The following is a 20,148-nucleotide window of genomic DNA, read 5'->3' as shown; positions in this document are numbered from 1 at the left end:
CAGTCCGCCACTGGCTCTGTGTGTATGTGTTCTGAGTGTTTGTTTCCCTATAAAACAGCTGCGGGGTTTTTTTGTTGAGAAAGTTACCGGTGCGCATTTCATTGCAGACTGTTATGTTTACGTGTGGAAATGACAGTGCATACATTATTTGAGGGGGGGTGGGAGCTAGTGAATTGTCAACGGGGGGAGGGGTGTGAGTGAACTGTCAACGTGGGGGGAGCCTCGCTGCGGGGAAACGGTGGACCTCTGTCGCCTGTCAGCGCAACTTCAATGATGCCGTTTAAAAACATAAAAATGTAAGGGCGGTGCCGGCCGTCAGCGAACTGAGCCGGCCCTTGACGACCGGCCGTTCTGTGATTCTACAGATGGCCAGTCCCCCCCCACACACACACACACACACACACACACACACACACACACACACACACACACACACACACACCACACACACACACACACACACACACACACACACACACACACACACACACACACACACACACACACACACACACAACACACACACACACACACACACACACACACACACACACACACACACACACACACACACACACCAAACTGCCCGATTACTCCCCCTTTTATTAGTTTTATGAAGGTGCATGATGTGAGTCTGTTTGTGCTCTGCTCAGCTCCGCTCTGTGTGTTTGTTTCCCTTTAAACCAGCTGCGGGCAGCAGGTACTCTGGCTTTGCTCCGAGAACGTTTTCCTTTTAACTGTACCAAAGGTACTGAACTTGGGAAAAGAGCGTTCAGTTACGCTGCCCCTCAAGCTTGGAACCTGCTTCAAACTGAGCTGAAACTCAGAGAGCTGGTCTCATTAGAAACACTCAAAGCAACTTTAACTGACCTTGAAGCAGGCCGCTGTGTCTGTAAATGCTTTGGCTAAACTTGGTGTATGACTGTGTTGTGATTGTGTGTTTTTTAATTGTTTGTAACTGTAAAACTGTCTGAAACTGTGCTGTTACCATTCTTGGGCCAGGACTCTCTTGAAAAAGAGGTTTTTAATCTCAATGAGACCTATCCTGGTTAAATAAAGGTAAAATAAAATAAATAAAAACAAAAACTCTGAGAGTCACGGACATTCATAGATCAAAGCAGACTGGTTTACAGACTCTCCTGTTTTGCCAATCCGGTGCTTAAACAAATAGCTCTACACCCCTGGCCGAAATGTCCATACAATTAAGTTCGAAATATATCTCAAATAATGTATGCACTGTCATTTCCCCACGTAAACATAACAGTCTGCAATGAAATGGTTGTCTCCTGTGTGCTCCACTTCCTCCTTCGCGCACCGGTAACTTTCAAAAAAAAAAAAAAAAAAAGTACTAGTCTGACTTTTCTCTCTCTTTATTCCCATGTCTCTTTAGGGGCTCCATACTTTCCCAATGTAAGTCAATGGGGAAAGTATTTTTAGGTCCAATGACATCACAGACTGACACTGAAGTTGCCATTAATGGCCACTACGAAAAAATATACTTCAATGCCTGGCTCTCGTCCTGGGGGCATGGTTCTTTTCTTCCACGAATGACATGTGGAAAAGTCAGTCAGCTGCTTTTCTCTGGTTCCTGCCAAGCTGCACACTGGGAAGTGTTTCCTGTCTGTTGCATCAGAAACCACGGGTTTCTCATCCTGGTTCATTTTAGAAGAGTGCAGCAAAGTACAGAGCTGCAGCAACACTGTTATTTTTCAAAACCCTGTGTCTTTAAGTTTAACAGGTGTGTGTGTGTGTGTTTCATACCCTTTTAAAAATGCTGTCATCCAATGCTGCACTGAATTTCCCACCGTCTTCGTCTTCCTGCAGCAGACACTGCGACACGCGCTGCCCTTTTTCTGGATGCAGGTCTGGAAATAAGACAAGGAGGAGGAGACAGAAACACGAGGCTGGCTCAGTGATCGAGGTAATTAAATGAAAGATTGTTCTTTAGTAGAATATTTGGTGCCATGTCTGAGCAAGTAGCTTATTGCAGCGCTGGGTGCAATGCCCCAGGACAGGAAGTTGACCTCATATGAGCTAAAGCACAGAGAAGTGTGTATGTGAGACAGTGTCTGTTTCATGATTACCTCATACTGTCATGCTATAACAACATCATTACAACTATTACTGCTAGGCAATAAACCAAACAAGAAATAATCAGCGTCTACAATTTGCATGAACATTTTGTTGTTGTTAGTCTGTCTTTCCGTCTGAGCATGACCTAAAGGGAAATTGTGCTTTTTACGTAGGCTAGGTTTGAAGATAAATGGTGCCTGAAATGCAGTGATTGTCAGCTTTTAATTGCTTTAATAATAATTGAATGGAAAGTAAGGAAGCTGTCCTCTCGGTGCATTAAGTGTTTACCTGTGCATGTTGACACTGTGCTGGGTTCAGGGCAGAACACATCTCTCTCCCTCTGGATCTATGAGAGAAAAGAGAAATTGAAGAAGACAAGCATAATTTCTCTGATGAACACAACTAGTATACATACACATTTGAGTCATTTCACTGTTCAGAGAACTTGATATGTTTCCAATGGGTTCCTTATAGCCTCCACTGGTTCACTGCAGAGTATTCTATGGCAGTTAAAGGAACCAATTAACTTTTCCAGTCTTAGTGACCCCTCAAAGTGCTTCACATGTCATCATAAACCCATTCACACACATTCATTAAAATGTCATGTAAACTAACCTACACAAACCATTGGCCATTCCACACACCAATCAACCCAAGCTAACGATCCACACTAACCGATACACGCTCACAATACAAGCTCATAATACACCATTTCCAATCCACGCTCACCGATACACACTAATATATACACACACATGATATAGCTTAGTGAAACGTGCTCACGATAAACGCTCACAAAAAAGCTAACCCAACCACAAAAATGATAAACACTAACCGATCCACTGTCATGATACAAGCTCATGATATAGCTAACCGATACACACACGCAATACACACTAACTGATACACTGTCACGATACACACTAACAATACAGGCTCACAATACACACTGATGCACACTTACTGATACCAATCAACTATACATGTCATAAGCAAAGGACTGTTCCACCCCTGCAACCAAACACAGCCAGTTCAGTGTAATGTCGGAGGGGCGTAGGGGGGCTTCTCTACAACACGTCTGTGTTTTTGTATAACACACACACAAAGCACATCTACTCAGACACAATCCAAAACAGCATTGTGCAGTATCTGATTTGAGTAGCAAAATAACAGTTTTCTTCAGTATCGCCCTCCACCCCTTAGAAGCGAACACATTAAAGATTAGTCTAGTTACAGGGCATATGGAGGAGGTTGAAAACCACACACAAGATCTTTCCTTTGGGCTTAATGTTGTATACAATTAAGTATTTTACGGATGAGACAGAGGCTGATTGAAATATATCCAATGCTGGATTTTAACAACCTGACAGGAATATCAATTCCCCCAATGGTCTGTTGTGTAACTTCTGTAGGCCGAGCCATCAGAATGACCTCATATTTAGCTGCGATTGTTGGTCACTAAAGCCAATGAGTCCTTTGTCCCCTCGTCCACTTGTCTCAATGGATCCCTTGTTCCATGTTGCCTTCTCTGTCTATTATCAACATCCTGCAGAAGAAGAGAGATCTGCACAACAGGCTGCATTTATCCATCCATACCAGAGTTGCATATGTTTGGTGTGAAGAGAGGAGAAAACTGGGGCTGGACCCACTGTCTTACAGCACTGAAACTGAAGTTAAAAGCTGAAATAAGGAGCCGTTACAGAAATAAAATACAAAGAATTAAGAATAAAGAGCCGGGCTGCAGTGCCAAAGAAAAGCACAGCATCTAAAAATGATTTGCAAGACTGCTAATGGCTACAACAATAGAAGCACTATCAACTGGACATCCAGGCAGAAGTATATCCCATCAGTATCCAATCAAACAAGTGGCATTGAAGTATCAAGTGTAGGCACACACATATTTGATACACAGCCGAGTTTGGATCTGTCATATCCAATCCTGAAAGATGGATTGAAAAGACATATGTAGCCTCCGTCATTATATCTCTTTTTCCTACATCTGTATATCTCCATCAGTACGTCTTGTTTATCTCTAACTGTATATTTCCATCTGTATGTTCTCTATATCTCTTTCCTAATATCTTGGTCAGCATCCGTCTTTTTGAATATGTATTTTTGGTAATCCCCGTCAGTCCATCTCTTTCTGTATATTGCGTCTATATATCCTATTCAGTACATCTCTAATTTTCTTTCTGTATACCCATCTGAATATATCTTTCTCTATATCTCGGTCTGTATGTGTCTCTCTGAATATCTAAAGTGTGTTTAGTATATCTCTCTGTATATCTCCATATGTTATCTCCATGTGTAAGTTACTACCTTTAGTATATATCTCTGTCAGAATTTCTCTATCTGTATCCACCATTACTATATCTCTTTTTGTATATCTCCTTCCTGTAAGTCATCTCTGTCAATTCATTTAGGTTTGTTTAAAATCTTAAGATCCCTTCAGCTAGAGCATAGTCAATACGACTTCCTCTAGAAAGTAGATATCATGTTAATCAACTATGGAGTACCACCAAACCATTTCTGCTAACGCTTCAACACAACTTTAGTATACTAGCTTCCATGACATATGAAAATACATGTTAGGTTTAAATAAACGACTCAAGCAATGTGTTTTCCACATTGAGAAAAAATGACATAAGATCTTATACCTTCAACCACTTCTTCTCAGAACACACAAACAAATGCACAGCATCAGAATACTTTAAAAATATTTCAACAGTGTTGTAGACAGTTAGATAAAAGTCTTGCAGTTACAGGAACACATCTACTGTACTTTAAAGAACTGTTTAAAGGTATTATTTAAAACCTTTGTAACTATGTAATCCTCACATCTCTCTTAGGGAGGATCTGAAACGAGAAGGAGAAATGCGAGTGAGGGAAGCGAGGAGCCAAATGGAAAGCAAAGCCTGTCTCCATGGCAACTTTGTATTTCCTGTTTGCATCACCCGAAGTTCAAAAACTAAAAAGCTGTAAATCCAAAAATAGAGAATAGAAATAACTCAAATATCAGAAGTGAAAATGCGTTTTTTACCGTTTGCTGTGCTACGATTCAGAAAGTCTTCTCTAATGATACATCAACTTGAAACAAACAGGCAGAAAACTCAACTCTACTAGAGTCTTAGAGCTTCCACAGTACAGTACCACTGACATATTGACATTTCTGAGTAGCATTGCCACTATAGATGACATGACTATGAATATAACAATAATACACAAAGGGTCCAAAGCATGGATGTATAAAGATAACTGGATAGAGCGTTGGAGGCGGAACAACATTTATTTCTATGAAAGTTGCTCAGTGGCGCCTGAAGCCAAAATAACCTGACCCTTAAAAAACCAAAATGCTCAGATCTTATGGAAATCTGGGCCCATAGAGCATGTAAACGTCCTTTTTTCTTAAGCCCCGCCTCCAATTTGATACGTCACGGCATCGTCACATCGGGTCTCGGCTCAGTCAAATTAATAGAGAGGAAAAATAACTCTAGATTTGGCGTACCGGTTAGTGGATTTAGCTAAAAGAAATTATCCAATGATTTGTAGGACCCAATGAGGTCACGGACTGTCACAGAAGTTATAGTATAAACATTTGGATACTACAAAAATTGGCATCAACACCCGGCTCTCTTTCTGGGGACTTAGTCCAAAGGCTTAATGGACGCCTCTATATGGGTTACAGAATAAAAACATTTGAAATATGCCAAATTCTTTACCGATCCAAAGGGATCTAAATGATAATAAAAACCCATATATGACACACACACACACACACACACACACACACACACACACACACACACACACACACACACACACACACACACACACACACACACACACACACACACACACCCCCTCCTACCTTAATGAGCACCACATCCACAGCCCTCTCTCCCTTGGCACAGAAGCTGTACCTCCTCTTGTGTCTCTCATACATGCCGACAGCGTCTGCAGCTGAGGATCGATGTGTCAATACAAGAGCTGGGTATGAACCATTTCTCCAGTTTAATCCTCAAATATCACACCTCCTTCTACAGTCTCTGCTTTCCGTCTTGACTGCCACTGAGTCAGAAAAACAAATAGCATACGTATAAGATCGGCTGAGGGTGGAGTTCCCAAGAAAAAAAAAAAGATCCAACTGGCAGTTTCCAGAGCGGCAGGCTGCAGATTTTCTTGACACCATAAGAAAAAAGCAACGGGCACGAATCAACTGTTACTTAAAATGTTTGTACCGCTAACAATGCCGGATCATAGTGACTTTAATCTTGAGGTCAAAGACTCCAAACCAAGATGAAAACTCCAGAGTTAAACCAAAATAAGTCCTGCACGACTATGAGTAATCCAGGAAAGTTTCTGGTGTTCCTTCTCGCAGCACTTTGGGTTGGAAAATGAGCCTCTCTGCCCACATCTGTTCGTAGGAGCGGCCCCTCCCTCTTTCCCACTCTCTCTTCCCTTTTTCCTTCAGGCCCTCCATTCCTCTAGCTCTCTTTTTCTCTCACACACGCCCATCACATCTGTCCTTCACTTTGAAACAAACTCGCTCTCATCCATTTGCTACTTCTCTACAGCTCCGTCATGGCGCAGGAACAATGGAGCTCTATCTGATAAGTGCCTCTGCACTGTGAGAGACAGAGAGACCACTTTTATCCACTGGAGTGGGGGAAAACAAGGAGTGTGCTGCATGGAGGTCTTTATTGTGATGTTCTTCAGTGCTGTGGTAATTACATATGCTTGTGTTAATCAAATGGTACACCCATATGCCGGATCATAGCAAACGCTCTTATTCATCTTAGCTGAAGCCTTTATCCAATCAACCGTTAGAAACGTGACATTTTCATGTGATTTTTTTCATGAAAACAAGGAATTATTTTGCTCTTTTTTTTCGTGATAGTGGTGGTGATGCAACTGTACTGGGGCATGGTCCCCAGGCAGAAGACCGGGGTTTGAATCCGTCCCGGGACTATTTACCGCATGTTATCTCCTCTGTCTCTCCGTCAATTCTATCTTTACAATAAAGTGGTCACCCAGCAATATCTTAAAAAAAGGGGGCCAACAGGGGCAAGTGCCCCTTTAAACACCAAGTTTGGACCCCCCTGTGGCTCCCCATCAAAATAAACATCTATAATAATACAACTTGTGATAGTGGTGTAGCAAAGACCGTGCTGTAACCTGGGCCAAAGTTAACAGGGTTTTTTTAATCAATATAGTCATTTGATAAATTAAAACTAAGTTACTGAAACAAATACCAAGAAATTAAATAAAAATAGAATTAAAACAAAGTTTGCATATATACATTTATTTTTAATATAAAAATGTACATACAAATGTATATATATATATATATATATATTATATATATATATATATATGGTATTTTATGTTTTTTAGTGCACTATGACTTTAAACTCAATTTAAAAAAGTTGAAATCTTGTACACCGTCTTTGTCTTCTTTGTCCCACAATAAATGTGCCCCTCTCATTACAACTGACCTAAACCAGGAAACCCACCACCACCTTTCACCTTGAAACATCTCTATCACATGTCTTAGGAAACACTACAGAAGGAACATGAGAGAAAAAACCAGATCAACACTTCATTATTAATGCTATTAAAATGGTCTTTTTGTCCCAATGATTATATATATTTTGGCTGGCTGTAAGGACTTGACGAGAGACAGGGACATTAGGAAGAAGTTATACCTGCTCTGACCACAAGGAAGCAGCAAAGGAGCAGCTGCCAGACACAAACGCACACAAATGTCATACCTGGGTGTCAATTCTGGGGTTGCGTTCCAATAGTCCATTTATCTTAGGAACCTTCCTAACGGAGTGAAATGACCCAGAAGTCCCTCACTGGCAGCCATGATAAGTGCCGTTCCAATTCTCCAAATGAAAGGAAAGGAGGTTTCAAACTTCCTTTATAACCTCCTTTAGCTTAGGAACCACTGGACCTCCCTTACCGAAAGGAGAGGAGAAAATGCTGCCCCACAATGCCTTGCGGCCGCAGCATTTGGCGTCACACAACAGTCGGCCGTTCACGGAAACAACCGATTATGACCGAGAAATGATATCATGAAAGTTACGGTGCTTATTAAGCATTTTAAAACGTATGTGGTAACTTGCCAAAGTGCTTTGTTTTGAACGTTCATCTGTATTATAATCAAAAAGAGAAATATGAACGTTAGTTTTTACTGAAATGATCAAATAAAGTCAACATTTCACAGTCTTTACTGAGCTGTGTGGGGTTTGTTCAACTTTTAAAAGATGTTTGAATGGTGATATACACAGTGATAGATGTTAAGGACTAACGTTTATAATAAATACATTTGTATTGATTTTAAGATATTTTCATACAATCATACGTATTGGGATCATTTGTATTAATGTGGACCGGAGGGAGAGGGTGACGAGCATAAGTTTCACTTTCCTTTTTTATTTCAATTCCAACTTTGGTCATGAAGAATATGTTTCTCTGTTGTCCACGTTCATAAAGCATAAAGCAACAGCATCAGAGCACGGTGCAGAGTCTCTAGATGAGTTTACAGTAGTCCCTCATTCTTATTAAACATCCATGTTGTAGTCCTCTGTATAGAAAACTGTAGTTTCCATAGTTTCCCCACAGCAGCAGACGCACATTCATGACGTCCGCTGGCGCATCATAAACACGTCGGATAGTGAAAGTGCAGTCGGATTCTCAAAGCACCGCAGTCTCTTCTCCTAAGTCCTTTTGAATTCTCCTATCCACTATCCCTTAACCCCGTGACGTTTCACACAGAGGTCAAGGAATAGACGGAACCACGGAAACGGACCCCTCAATGATAACGGGTCCCAAGGTGGATAGATCTGCGGACGGAGCGCTCTGGGGGGCCAAACTGCTCCGTGTGTACGTCCTATACGATCATTTCCTGATAACGATGAAGCCATAGCCCCGCCTCTCCACGTTTATCGAGCCGTATCCGTGTGAACGGAAGACTTTTTTTATATTGAATTTGGTTTGTTTGCGTTCCCCTGTAAATGGGGCCTAAGTCATCTGAAACTGTTGTAACAAGCCCAAACCTGTATACCATCCCATTTAATAGAAATTAAGTTAAAATTACCACTCTGTTCCCACACTGCACGGCCAAAGGACTACATGCTTTTATCACATGACTTGGACAATATATCTGTATTTTTATTTTCAGTAACCAGCAGAAAGCAGTCAGCCCATTACACAGTTTTGGGCAGTTCTAGGAGGGGCCAACAGGGGTTAGTGGCCCTGTAACACAGAGTTGTGACCTCCCTGTGGCCGTCCTCCAATAAAGAGACTATGATAACAAGATTGTTTGGCAATGGCGCTGATGCGATAGGCGAAACCAAATGTACTGAACTTTCTGGTCGCACCCCTTAGAAAGGCTGAAGTGCACAAGAAGAAAACCACCACCTGTCAGCTCCAATAATGAAAACCTAAACATTAAGAGACTACCACTACAAATAAAGGGTGATTTAAACTATTGTGTTTGTGTAATTGATACAAGTTAAGACATTATGGTCAGGCACTGTCGTTGACGTTTCAGCCCTCAGACACAGTATTTGACCCATCTCGATCAAATCCTAACTAAGTTACCTAAATTGATATAGTTACTGAAACAAATAACTTTTTTTAAAAAAAACGAAGTTACTGAAACACATACCATAATCACCGTATTTTATAGTGTTTTTTTGTGCGATTTTGATTAAAAAAATTGAAAACTAGACTTTGTCTCTGTTATCACAAGTTTAATGTGCCCCCTCTCGTAAAATAACTAGCCTCCCATTAAAATTGGTCTAGAACAGCTTATAGTTTCAAACTTGTTCACACCTTCTGCTAGTGTTTGCTAGCTAGCTGTTAGCATATGGAATGTAGCATGCTAACCAAAGAGTTCCAATTAATCAATTTCTATCATTCTTAATTGTGAAATTGTGGAAACCTCATAAGAATATTTTAATCACAGAGCTTATTTCAGGCATTCAACTTAAAACACATTCAAAAAACTGTGTGAAATAAGAGCTACAATGCTAACTCATATCCGGGTTTAGCACTCATTCCTGCACCATTATAAACCACTCATTCTTTACCTTAATGCAGCATTTACTGTGTTAACTGCTCAGGGACAATTAAGTGTTCCTAAGAAAGATCATTTGAACACACACACACACACACACACACACACACACACACACACACACACACACACACACACACACACACACACACACACACACACACACACACACACACACACACACACACACACACACCACACACACACACACACACACACACACACACACACACACACACACACACACACACCTTAAGGTTCCCATATCCATGCAGTGACCTGCTGCTCCATGAGAGCAGTGGCTGCGTCATGAGGAAACATTGGAACAGGATTGATGGGGATTCTGGGGGATCTTAGTCTGGCCTGGTTTAACCTCCAGAGGCCTGGAGAAGCATTGAGGATGTGAGGAAAGCTAACTAATGCTCATATCATCTGAAGGAAGCCGTGTGCAGGCAGAATCATGGGAGCTGTGATTTGCCGTTCTTATCTGGAAACGTATCACTTATCTTCAGATTCCCACAGCTTGTATTTTCCTCGGTTCGTTGTAAAATGACTAAGGCCACATTGTGCTTCACAGAAAGGGCTTTCAACCATGTTTCACGTTCATTCAACGGAAAACATAGTTATCATAAAGGCCAGGTGTGTGTGCACTTTTATCTCATTCTTGTGTAAGCTTTGGTGTGTGTCGAATTCCATGACAGACTTTGAGCTGTAAACAGTGAGCGTTCAAGTGTTCAGCGTTTAAAAGCCCCATTGACTCTTTGCCCCTTACATCATCCCAGACAGCTGTGGACATGTGCCAACAACGTTTATTCACATACAGAAAAATGTCAGATTAAATGTGTTGCTACTGCTAGGAGGTTTCATGCAGCTGTATCAGTGTTAGTCAAACGACTGAATTTAAATAGAGCTTTTACAGCCTTTGCAACCACTCAAAGTGTTTTAACAGACACAAGTCAGCATTCCCCCATTTATACAGACGCAAAGGCTGCCATTCAAGGTGCCACCTGCTCAGGAGGACTATCTCACACACACACACACACACACACCACACACACACACACACACACACACACACACACACACACCACACACACACACACCACACACACACACACACACAGACAGATTTGGGATTAGGTATCTCATCCAAGGACATTTTGACATGCGGGGATCCAACTACCAACCTTCTGATTAGTAAACGACCATTTACCTCCATCTATTTTCTAAATGCTCTGTCTTTACTGAGTCATACCCAATGGAGTAGAAGATTAGAGGACCAGGATCACATTTAAATATTTTCATTTCTTAACTCACCTGCAGAGTGTGTGTGTCGTCTGGTTCGTTCCTGCTCTGCTGACATTCTTCTTCCTCGGCTACTGTAGAGAACAGAGGACACGGCTTCATCAATACACAACATATTCTACTGATTACATTTACGTCATAATATAATAAACCGTTAATGTTGCATTTTTCTCTTTGTGCTATAAAGTATAGTCCTCTTCCCTACAGTTCAGCTGAGGCATGACATGTGTTTGTGATGGAGCACACCAACAGGCTGTCGTGGCAGATGATGTATAACAATATCATTTAGTATGATGTGTTTAGTCATTGAGGGATTCATGAAAACAATAAAGTCTTAAATAGATGGACACACAAACAAGGTCATTATGTGATTTTAAAAAGTTCTGAATTGTGTTGATGATGCAGATTTAAAGTTAGACTACAATGTGTGGTGTGGTTAGGTCATTGTTGGTTCATTGCTAATGATGGCAAAATAAAACCATTGCATCATTGACCAAAACACATTTGGTCCAAGGTTAATGGTCCTCTGCTATTTAAAGCCGTGATAGTAAGATGTCAAACTGAGTTGTTTTTGGGCCCTGCTTCAACAATTTCACTTTGTTTTATCTGAAGGAAACCTCTCACTTCTCCAAATGCTGCATCCACTATTTACAAAGAAATGTGCCTGCACCTGGTTTTCAAAAGGAACAGGAGCTGACCCTGATTCATTTGATTCATATGAGGCTCTGAACACACAGATGGTAACTTAGCAAAAGTACATTTGGACATGCCTGAATGCTCTTTCACAATGCGCTTAAAACCAGGAGCTATATATTGTTTCAAAAGGGCCCTTTCAAAATATAATTCAGTTTTTGTTTGACTATAATACTCTTATACTCAAATAACTTTAGACCACAACTTGCAACAGTATGGCTCCTGACATTAGAGAGTAGTCACATCACTACAACGGTAAACTCCACACCTACTACATCATTAACTTGGTCAAAAACACAGGAAGTGGAAATAAACTCAGTCAACTGAATCAAAAGCAATCCACACTGCTTCTGACCTCTGCTGCTTCATGATGTGAAATCATTTCAAATGATCCTGATGAGATCTACAAGCCTCTGAGGTAGAAGCCTTTCAGCACAACCACTTCAAAGTGTGATGTGTCCCTGTCTTTATGGAAGCGGTGATGACTACCTTGTGAAGTGCTGGTGACATTAGGCAGGTGCTGCTTTAAAGTGCCATGCAGAATTCCAAAGAAACAGTACAGACAATGTGGGTGAGTCAGAGATATCCTGCAGGGAGTTTCCTCCTCTCATGTGACTCAGTAATGCTCCTGGTTAAAATAATTAGGGGGGTGAAATGGAAAGCTTGTCCCTGAGTCAGAAAGTGCTGGAATATTACGCAGTTTACGTACAGAGCTGCCACTGTGGCTGCCTCTAACCGATTGTTGGCCTCACTTCATCCTGATGATTTTTAGTGAGGCAGCATTCATTTAAGATTCTCTTCTTTTCTTTTGGTCTATCAAGGACGTGATGCTGCTGGCTGGCTGTGGTGAAAAGTAACTAAGTACATTTACTCCAGTACTGTACTTGAGAGACTTGTAGTTTTTCTATTTTATGCTAATGTACATTTCTACCCAACTTCAATTCAGAAGTAAATGGTGTACTTTTCCTCCACTACATGTATTTAATCCCTTTAGTTACTTTACAGATGTGGATGAATGATGTGAAATATAATCAAGTGTTAAATCAGACTTTAGTTCCACCTGGAGTAAATCCACCAGCTACCCTGCAGTATACAAAGTCATTCAAACTAGCTGCACCTTCACCAGCTTTGAGGACACTTTCATGATCAATCATTATAAAACATATCAGATATATTATTCTGAAATGGACCAATCTGCACAATGAATACTTTTACTTTTGGTACTTTACATTTATTTTAATGCTAATACTTTTGCACTTTAACTTGAGAAACATTTTGAATGTCCTTGGGAGCAGTGTTTTCCTAGAAGAACACCGTTTCTGTCTCTGCTCTGTGTATCTGGGTGCTGGAGGGACACCGCCACTGACACCAGAGGATATTAATGATCATGTGACATTCTAGCAGCAGTTCATACATTGAATATAGGTAAAACACTGACAACAGATTGTACTAAAAGAAACAACTTCTCCATATTTGCCATAGACTGATATTTACGGAGGCAAAGGTAACTGTCTGCTGTGATTGGTTGTTCAAATTGATCAATCATAGATCTCTCTTCTGAGCGCACCTTCCGCACATTAACATGAAATATAAATGATTATGACTGTGCCTTAAAAGCAGCATGTGTCAGTCTTTTGGAGGGATACAGAATGCTTTAGAACTTGAGTAGAACCAAATGACAGACCAAGTGAAATCAGAATATCTTACAACACAGCTGTGATACACAATAGCACAAGTGTTCCTAACTACATGGACAGTGGCTAAACAACACAACAGCCAGTGTATTCATGAGGTTAGAAAGAATGTATGTTGTTCATTAACCATGGCTCTCTTTTGTTTTGGTGTCCTGGTAAACCATAACCGTGCCAGTAAACCAGTATGAGCAGTAACAGAAACCTGGAGCAGTTTAGCCTTTCATCTGGGTATTTATTCTGTTCTACTGTAAGCTCCTATCCGCACTCTTGGTCACCCAGATTCTCCAAAACAGATTTATTCTATGGATGGTCAATTTAATTTTATAAGAAAGTTTACTATGAAAGTGAATATATAAACTTCCATTTTAACATGTTTGGGTGATACTAAGATACTTACTTATCTTTAACACTAGAACCGCCAGAGGTCGCTGTATACCTAAAACCGCCAAGGGGTCAAATTTACCCGATATTGATTTGCAAGGTACAATGTTCTTTTATTTATCATACAAGAACAGTGAGTTTTGATCGCACAGGGATGAAACGTATACCAATAGAATCTGTGGACTCTCAGCTTTTCATATGATATAGTTTGTGCAGATAGCATGAAGTATAAAATATCACTACCAGTGCTGATTTAAACGCTTGGTGTTACCCCCAGTTTCCACCGGGTCCGTCTGCGCCGCGCTGCACCGCGTTACGGCTGCGCCGCGGCGGTCGTAAGGATCGCGGCCACTCTAGTCAATGGGTGCTATTCCACCACACGCGCCGCGTAACGGCTCAGACGCGTCCCAGAAGCGGCTCGGCGCAGCGCTTCTCTAAAATTAGGATTAATCCTATTTTTGCCTCATTTTATATGAGGTAAATATTACCCGCTGTCGGATATGGCGATTTTTTCAATCTGACTTCATATTGACAATTTTTAACAACAGAGGGTGCTAGATAACACACTTTCAGGAAAAGTCCCGGACTGGGAGACTTGAATATTTTATTGAAAAAAAGTTACATACAATCAAAAAACAGCTGCGGGTAAAATTGACCCGTTGGCGGTTCTAGTGTTAAAAGGAAGTTAAACTAACGAAGAGGATTTGTTCAACCTGTCATTAGATTTCAGCTAATAACAGAAGGATCCTGCATCGTAAATAAAAAGCATCATTTCCTATTCAGTCTTGAAAATAAAGGCTGGCTGTGCTAGGGATTTGGTGACCAGCTCAATACAAATGACAAATGTTAGAAGTACTATTTTTACTGGCTCTATATAGAAACACACAAACATACTAAATACACACATCTGAACGCTCATATGTAACAGCATGTTGAAACCCTGACACACACAGAGACACAGACAGACACACACATACAGAAACTCTCGAAAGCCCACATCCAAAACACTCATATGTAAGAGCACATGAAAACCCTAACACATGAAGAGACACACACTGACACACAAACGTATTGCACACATCCAAACACTCACATGTAACAGCACACCCTCACAGCTCTCTCTCTCTCACACACACACACACACACACACACACCACACACACACACACACACACACACACACACACACACACACACACACACACACACACACACACACACACACACACACACACACACACACACACACACACACACACACACACACACACACACACACACACACACACACACACACACACACACACACACACACACACAGCACAAGCATTTCTCGGCCCACCTCTAGTTTCACTGTCCACTGTTAAGTCTTGATGACATCATCAGGTTGCCTGGATACCGTGCCCCATACAAACAGAGACACACTCAGCCCCTGCCCTGTAGCTGACACTACGCTCCGGCTTCCTTCTATTCTAAAAGCAGCCAGCATCGTTCAAAATGGAGGGGGGGGGGGGTAGATCCTTATACTGACTACTTCATGCCAACTACTGACCAATACATCTAACTGTGAGAAATGTTCCTTCATGGCTGGTTGAAAAATACATGATGTATCTTAGTGGGTGTGTTTTGTTCATTGCGTCTCATCGTGAGTATGAATTTGAAGCATGTGTATTGGAGTGTGTTAGGCATACAAACCCCAGAAAGAGACGTTTTTGGGGGGGGTTTAGACCTCTGAGGATTAGGGCCAAATGTGAAATGCTTTTTGAAGATCTGACCAAAAGTGAACTTTGTTTTGAGTTCTGAGAAAGAAATCTGAATTATGACCTCACAGTTAGAATTCTGACTTGTATCTCTTCCCTCCGATCAAAATAAATACAAACATAAAGATTCTCTAAATGTCAGACACTTGAGGCCTGATAGAAGTTAAATCTCCCTACATGGACCTTGAGACATCTAGAAATGAACGATGTTGTATTCCTGAATGTGCTTTGATTTCAATGCCAATTCAAAATCACAATAGCATAATATCAATTGAAACTTTCTTATTAATGTCTAAACAAGCTGTGGTGACATGACAGCAACTGCAGTGGGTGATAGCCTGCTAACGCTCATCATGTTGGAGTTGGCAAACTTCAAAACAAAACCAGAAGCTGTTTTCTGTTTTACATGCATGCGTGTTATTCCCACCAGGCGTGTACATGGATTTATGGTTTGAAAAGAGAGAAGGGATGGTGTTTCATAAAAAGCAAGTAAGTCTTTCTATCTGATCAAAACACATCATTTATCCAGGATTTCAAAATAAAACTGGAAGCTGTTTTCTGGTTAACATTAGTGTGTTATCCACATTAGGCTAATGGTTAGCAGCTAGCTCAATAGATGTTGAGTGAATGTCTATTCCTATCTTACAACTTTCATGTATTTTATACCTGTGTTATTCTATATTAGCTTGTTTTTGTGTTTATTTGATTATTTTCACTTTTTAACGACTGTTTTTAAATGTCATTTTAAAATGTGATTCCGCTGCACTATTTCTTAATAGTCTTAATGTTTTTTTTATTTTTGTAAAACATTTGAATTGCCTTGGTGCTATATAAAAATAAAACTTGCCTGGCCATTCCTCAATAAATATGACCCTGGCAGGACATCATGTAGTAATACTTGTCAATATGTTGATCCCAGGTAAATATAGAGGTAATGGAAGGGAAAGATGAATGGTGAACAAAATAAAAAGAGAGCAAGACAGGAAAGATATAATCACTGTAGTAATGGATAGTTATTTACCTGTCGAGGGTGTGTCGTCCAGTGAGACCATGTCTTTCCTCATCATCTTCTTATTTTCTCTCTCCTTCCATCCATGCACTGTATCCAGAGTGTCCTTCCCCTCAAACACGCCAACCTCAGCAATATTCATAGCAACACTCTCATGGCCTTCGCTCTGGAACGTATCACTGCCAGCACCAATAGGGATGGCAGGGAGAAGGGTCAGGTCCTCTAAAGACTGGGATGACCGGTCTGTTTCCACTGGCACAGGGGAAGGGAGTTCCTCTGGACCGGGATCAGCCATAGAAGTTGAGTTACAGGGGGTAACAGGAAGTGGCAAAATGGGAACGTCTGCTTCACACGCTGTCTGGACCGGACGATCCAGCTCAGGTTCTGACATTTCCTTGGAAGCTTGCTCACCATTCTCCCTTTCCTCACTCGCTTGGCTGTGTGGATGACTGCATTCAGCCTCGGCAGTGATGGATTCTAAAAGCTGATGTTGTATACCCCTCTCCTCCTGACAGATAGACTGATCCTGGTTTTCTCCAAGACTGTCCTCAGAATCAGGGCAGGAAGGATCTTTCTTTTCTGGAACAAAACCAGGGAGTTCTATCTGCGTATGACCTTGGATGTCTACCTCGTTGCTAATCTTTTCCTGCAAAGGTTTAATATCAACGGGCAGCAGAAGGTTCTCTTCGGGTAGAGAACATGTAAAGACTTTGTTAAGCGTACTCTCCCTTAGGAATTCCTCTTTGTCGAGTTGTGGTAGACTGGGAGTGTCTGCAAGTGCTGACAGGTCAAGGTTAGCCTGCTGCCTGCTAGCCAGCTGTGCTGCTGCTGGCTTCTCTGTCTCAGCACTACACTGCAACACCACACAGTCCTGGGATGCTTCAACATGAGCTTCTGTAGAAGGGAACTGATCAGTAGGTTCAGTGTCTGAATGCTTTTCTGTCTCAGCTTCTACTAGTTTACAGGTCTCTTTGTCTTTGTTCCTCAACTTCAGTAAATCATCTGCTATCTTTTGGCTTAGCTCTATGCTAGCCATAGCTGATGCTATTGCTACCGCTACAACTGCTATTGCTGTGGCTGCTATGTTTTCATTGTAGTTCTGCTCTTTTTCTTTGTCTATGTGAGACAGCTCCTTGGCATTAACCATCCCGCCGTCATCTTCTTGACTCCTACTTCTTTCCTGACTCGCTTCCTCTTCACCCACACACAACTTGTTGGTATTTTCCTCCCTGTGCTGCTGATCTCTCAGCATCTCAGTGGCCAAACAATGCTCCAAATTTTCCATCACAGTTGTCTCAGCACTTCCTTCCCCTATTTCAAGTGGTAAAACATCCGCTGTAGCTTCAAATGGCACACCAACAGCTTCTGTAGGACGCACTGATTCCATGAAGGGTCTTCCCATGAGATCCACTGACGCAACAGTTTCTACATGCTGTGAATTCTGTTCGGGAAATTCCACAAGTTCCTTTGTGAATTCTGTAGGAACTAAAAGTTTGACAGTAAGTTCCTTTAAAGAGTTAGATTCCACCAAAACTGTCCGCTCCACGGATGTCTCATCTTTTCCGTCAACCGTCAAATCTTTATTTTCGGACGCTGCCTTTATATCCACATAATCCAACGTTTGTTGGACCAGACCGGCAAGCCCGTTTGATTCCAGCTCTGTCGGCTCAAGTATTTCCTTTCCAACTGGTTGCACACTTGTTATTTCCTCTCCCTCTGCGTTTTTGTTGTCCGTTTGACTAAGCTCTGAAGCAGTGACAGTAGAATCCGTGCTAAAGTGATCAGGTCCGTGAACGTCCATGATGTCATCCTCTGATAATCCTTCTGTTTCTAGAGTCTGTGAAGCCGTCTGATCTGTTTTCCTGTCTGCGGGAATAAACTCCTGAGTGGTACCAGTACAGTCTGAGTTGGTGGCATCACAGTCGGGGACATGAGTGGCCCTGGTCTGGCACTCTGTCTGGCTGGGTAGATGCATGGCGTCCTCTCCGCTTCCTGTTTTATCCTTGGACTCTTTCTCTGACTGAGTGTTCAGGTTTGTCACTTGTTCTCTCTGACTTAGAGAGTCTATGCTTGAGCTGGAGCTAAGTTTGGCCTCCCCCGCCTCCTCTCCTTCCCCTCTTCTTCCTCCTCTTTTTTCTGCCCTTTGCTCCGCTCCCTTGCTTCTCTTCTCCCTCCTCGATGTCTGCCGTTTCAGAACTCTTTCTGCTGTGACTGGTGTCTCTGTTACTAACCTCCTCTCCGTCCCCCTCCACTCCTCCCTCCTTCCACTCCGGCCCTACTTCCTCCTCTGGCTGTGATCCGTGCACTTCCCGTCTTTGTGCCCGGGGCCCATGTGATAGTGCTGGCTGTGTTCCAGCAGCATGTGGCTGACTAAGAGCTGAGGACAGTTGATGAAAAGCAAGTCCCTGATCTAACAGCTGTAGAGAACTAAGACCAGAAGCTTGGGCCGAGCCCAAATCACATTCTTCCTGCTCCCTCATTCCCTGCTCCAGCTGTTCGTGTTTGCTCTGATCTGGTGTGTCACTGTCATACCAAACGGACTGGGATCTCACTTCCTCTCTGTTACAGGCTTCATCAGCACCCTGGTCTAGGTTTTCACCCTGATACCAGACAGTGTGTGCTACGGTGTCTAATCCTTGAGGGGGGGATCCCACTGTGCTTCCCATCCAGCCTCCACCCCGCCACAGCCCTCTCAGAGGTTTTATGTCCATGTCGGGGGACTTGGGGTTGGTATTCTGAGGACTGTTGTTCACAGTGTCAGGTTGGCCCGGCTCCTCTGCGTCTGACAGGCTTTCCTGGGGATCTTTCGATTGTTCCTGACCCATGGTTACTGAAAAGAGACAGCATTAGATTAAGGACGACAAAATACACTTGTTTAGCTTGGTCATCATTTTCCCCCAATTTCATTAGAAGTCTGGAAACATGGCACACTTGCTACGAGAACGCTATATCGGTCACAAGCATTCCAATGATCAGACAGGTCAAACAAATGTCTGTCTTTGTGTCTGTCTGAATTATAATCAGAATCTGCTCTATTGCCAGGTAGGTTTACTCATACAAGGAATTTGCATTGTTGTATATAACAATGTATATAACAATGTTGTTGTACATAAACACGATAGGAGGAATTCAATTGTGCAAAAAGAG

General features: G+C 41.9%; 2 protein-coding genes across 8 annotated transcripts in view; both read right to left on the bottom strand.

Annotated features, from left to right (window-relative positions):
• LOC117532840 (A-kinase anchor protein 13-like) overlaps nucleotides 1-19,040 on the bottom strand; it is a 55,560-nt gene extending 36,520 nt beyond the window's left edge. For 5 of the 6 annotated variants that reach the window (XR_004566930.1, XR_004566932.1, XR_004566934.1 and 2 more), the window contains exons 1-4: nucleotides 17,014-19,040; nucleotides 11,477-11,538; nucleotides 2,362-2,419; nucleotides 1,762-1,865 (exon numbers count right to left, since the gene is read on the bottom strand). Coding sequence is in view for 1 of the 6 variants with exons in the window: in XM_034196410.1 (XP_034052301.1) it covers nucleotides 1,762-1,865; nucleotides 2,362-2,419; nucleotides 11,477-11,538; nucleotides 17,014-18,976 (2,187 nt within the window). In the remaining 5 variants the exon portion in view is untranslated. The remainder of the gene's footprint in view (nucleotides 1-1,761; nucleotides 1,866-2,361; nucleotides 2,420-11,476; nucleotides 11,539-17,013) is intronic. The other variant, XR_004566933.1, reaches the window with a different exon arrangement.
• The window catches only part of LOC117532853, a 61,332-nt gene continuing 60,224 nt past the window's right edge, over nucleotides 19,041-20,148 (bottom strand). For both annotated transcript variants that reach the window (XM_034196422.1, XM_034196428.1), the window contains exon 10: nucleotides 19,041-19,831. In XM_034196422.1, coding sequence (XP_034052313.1) covers nucleotides 19,083-19,831 — 749 coding nt within the window. In that variant the 3' untranslated portion in view covers nucleotides 19,041-19,082. The remainder of the gene's footprint in view (nucleotides 19,832-20,148) is intronic.

The sequence above is a fragment of the Gymnodraco acuticeps genome, unplaced genomic scaffold, assembly GCF_902827175.1.
Source record: "Gymnodraco acuticeps unplaced genomic scaffold, fGymAcu1.1, whole genome shotgun sequence".
Taxonomy (NCBI): Eukaryota; Metazoa; Chordata; class Actinopteri; order Perciformes; family Bathydraconidae; genus Gymnodraco; species Gymnodraco acuticeps.
Note: the sequence above shows the minus strand (reverse complement) of the source record. Positions and strands in the feature narration are given on the sequence as shown.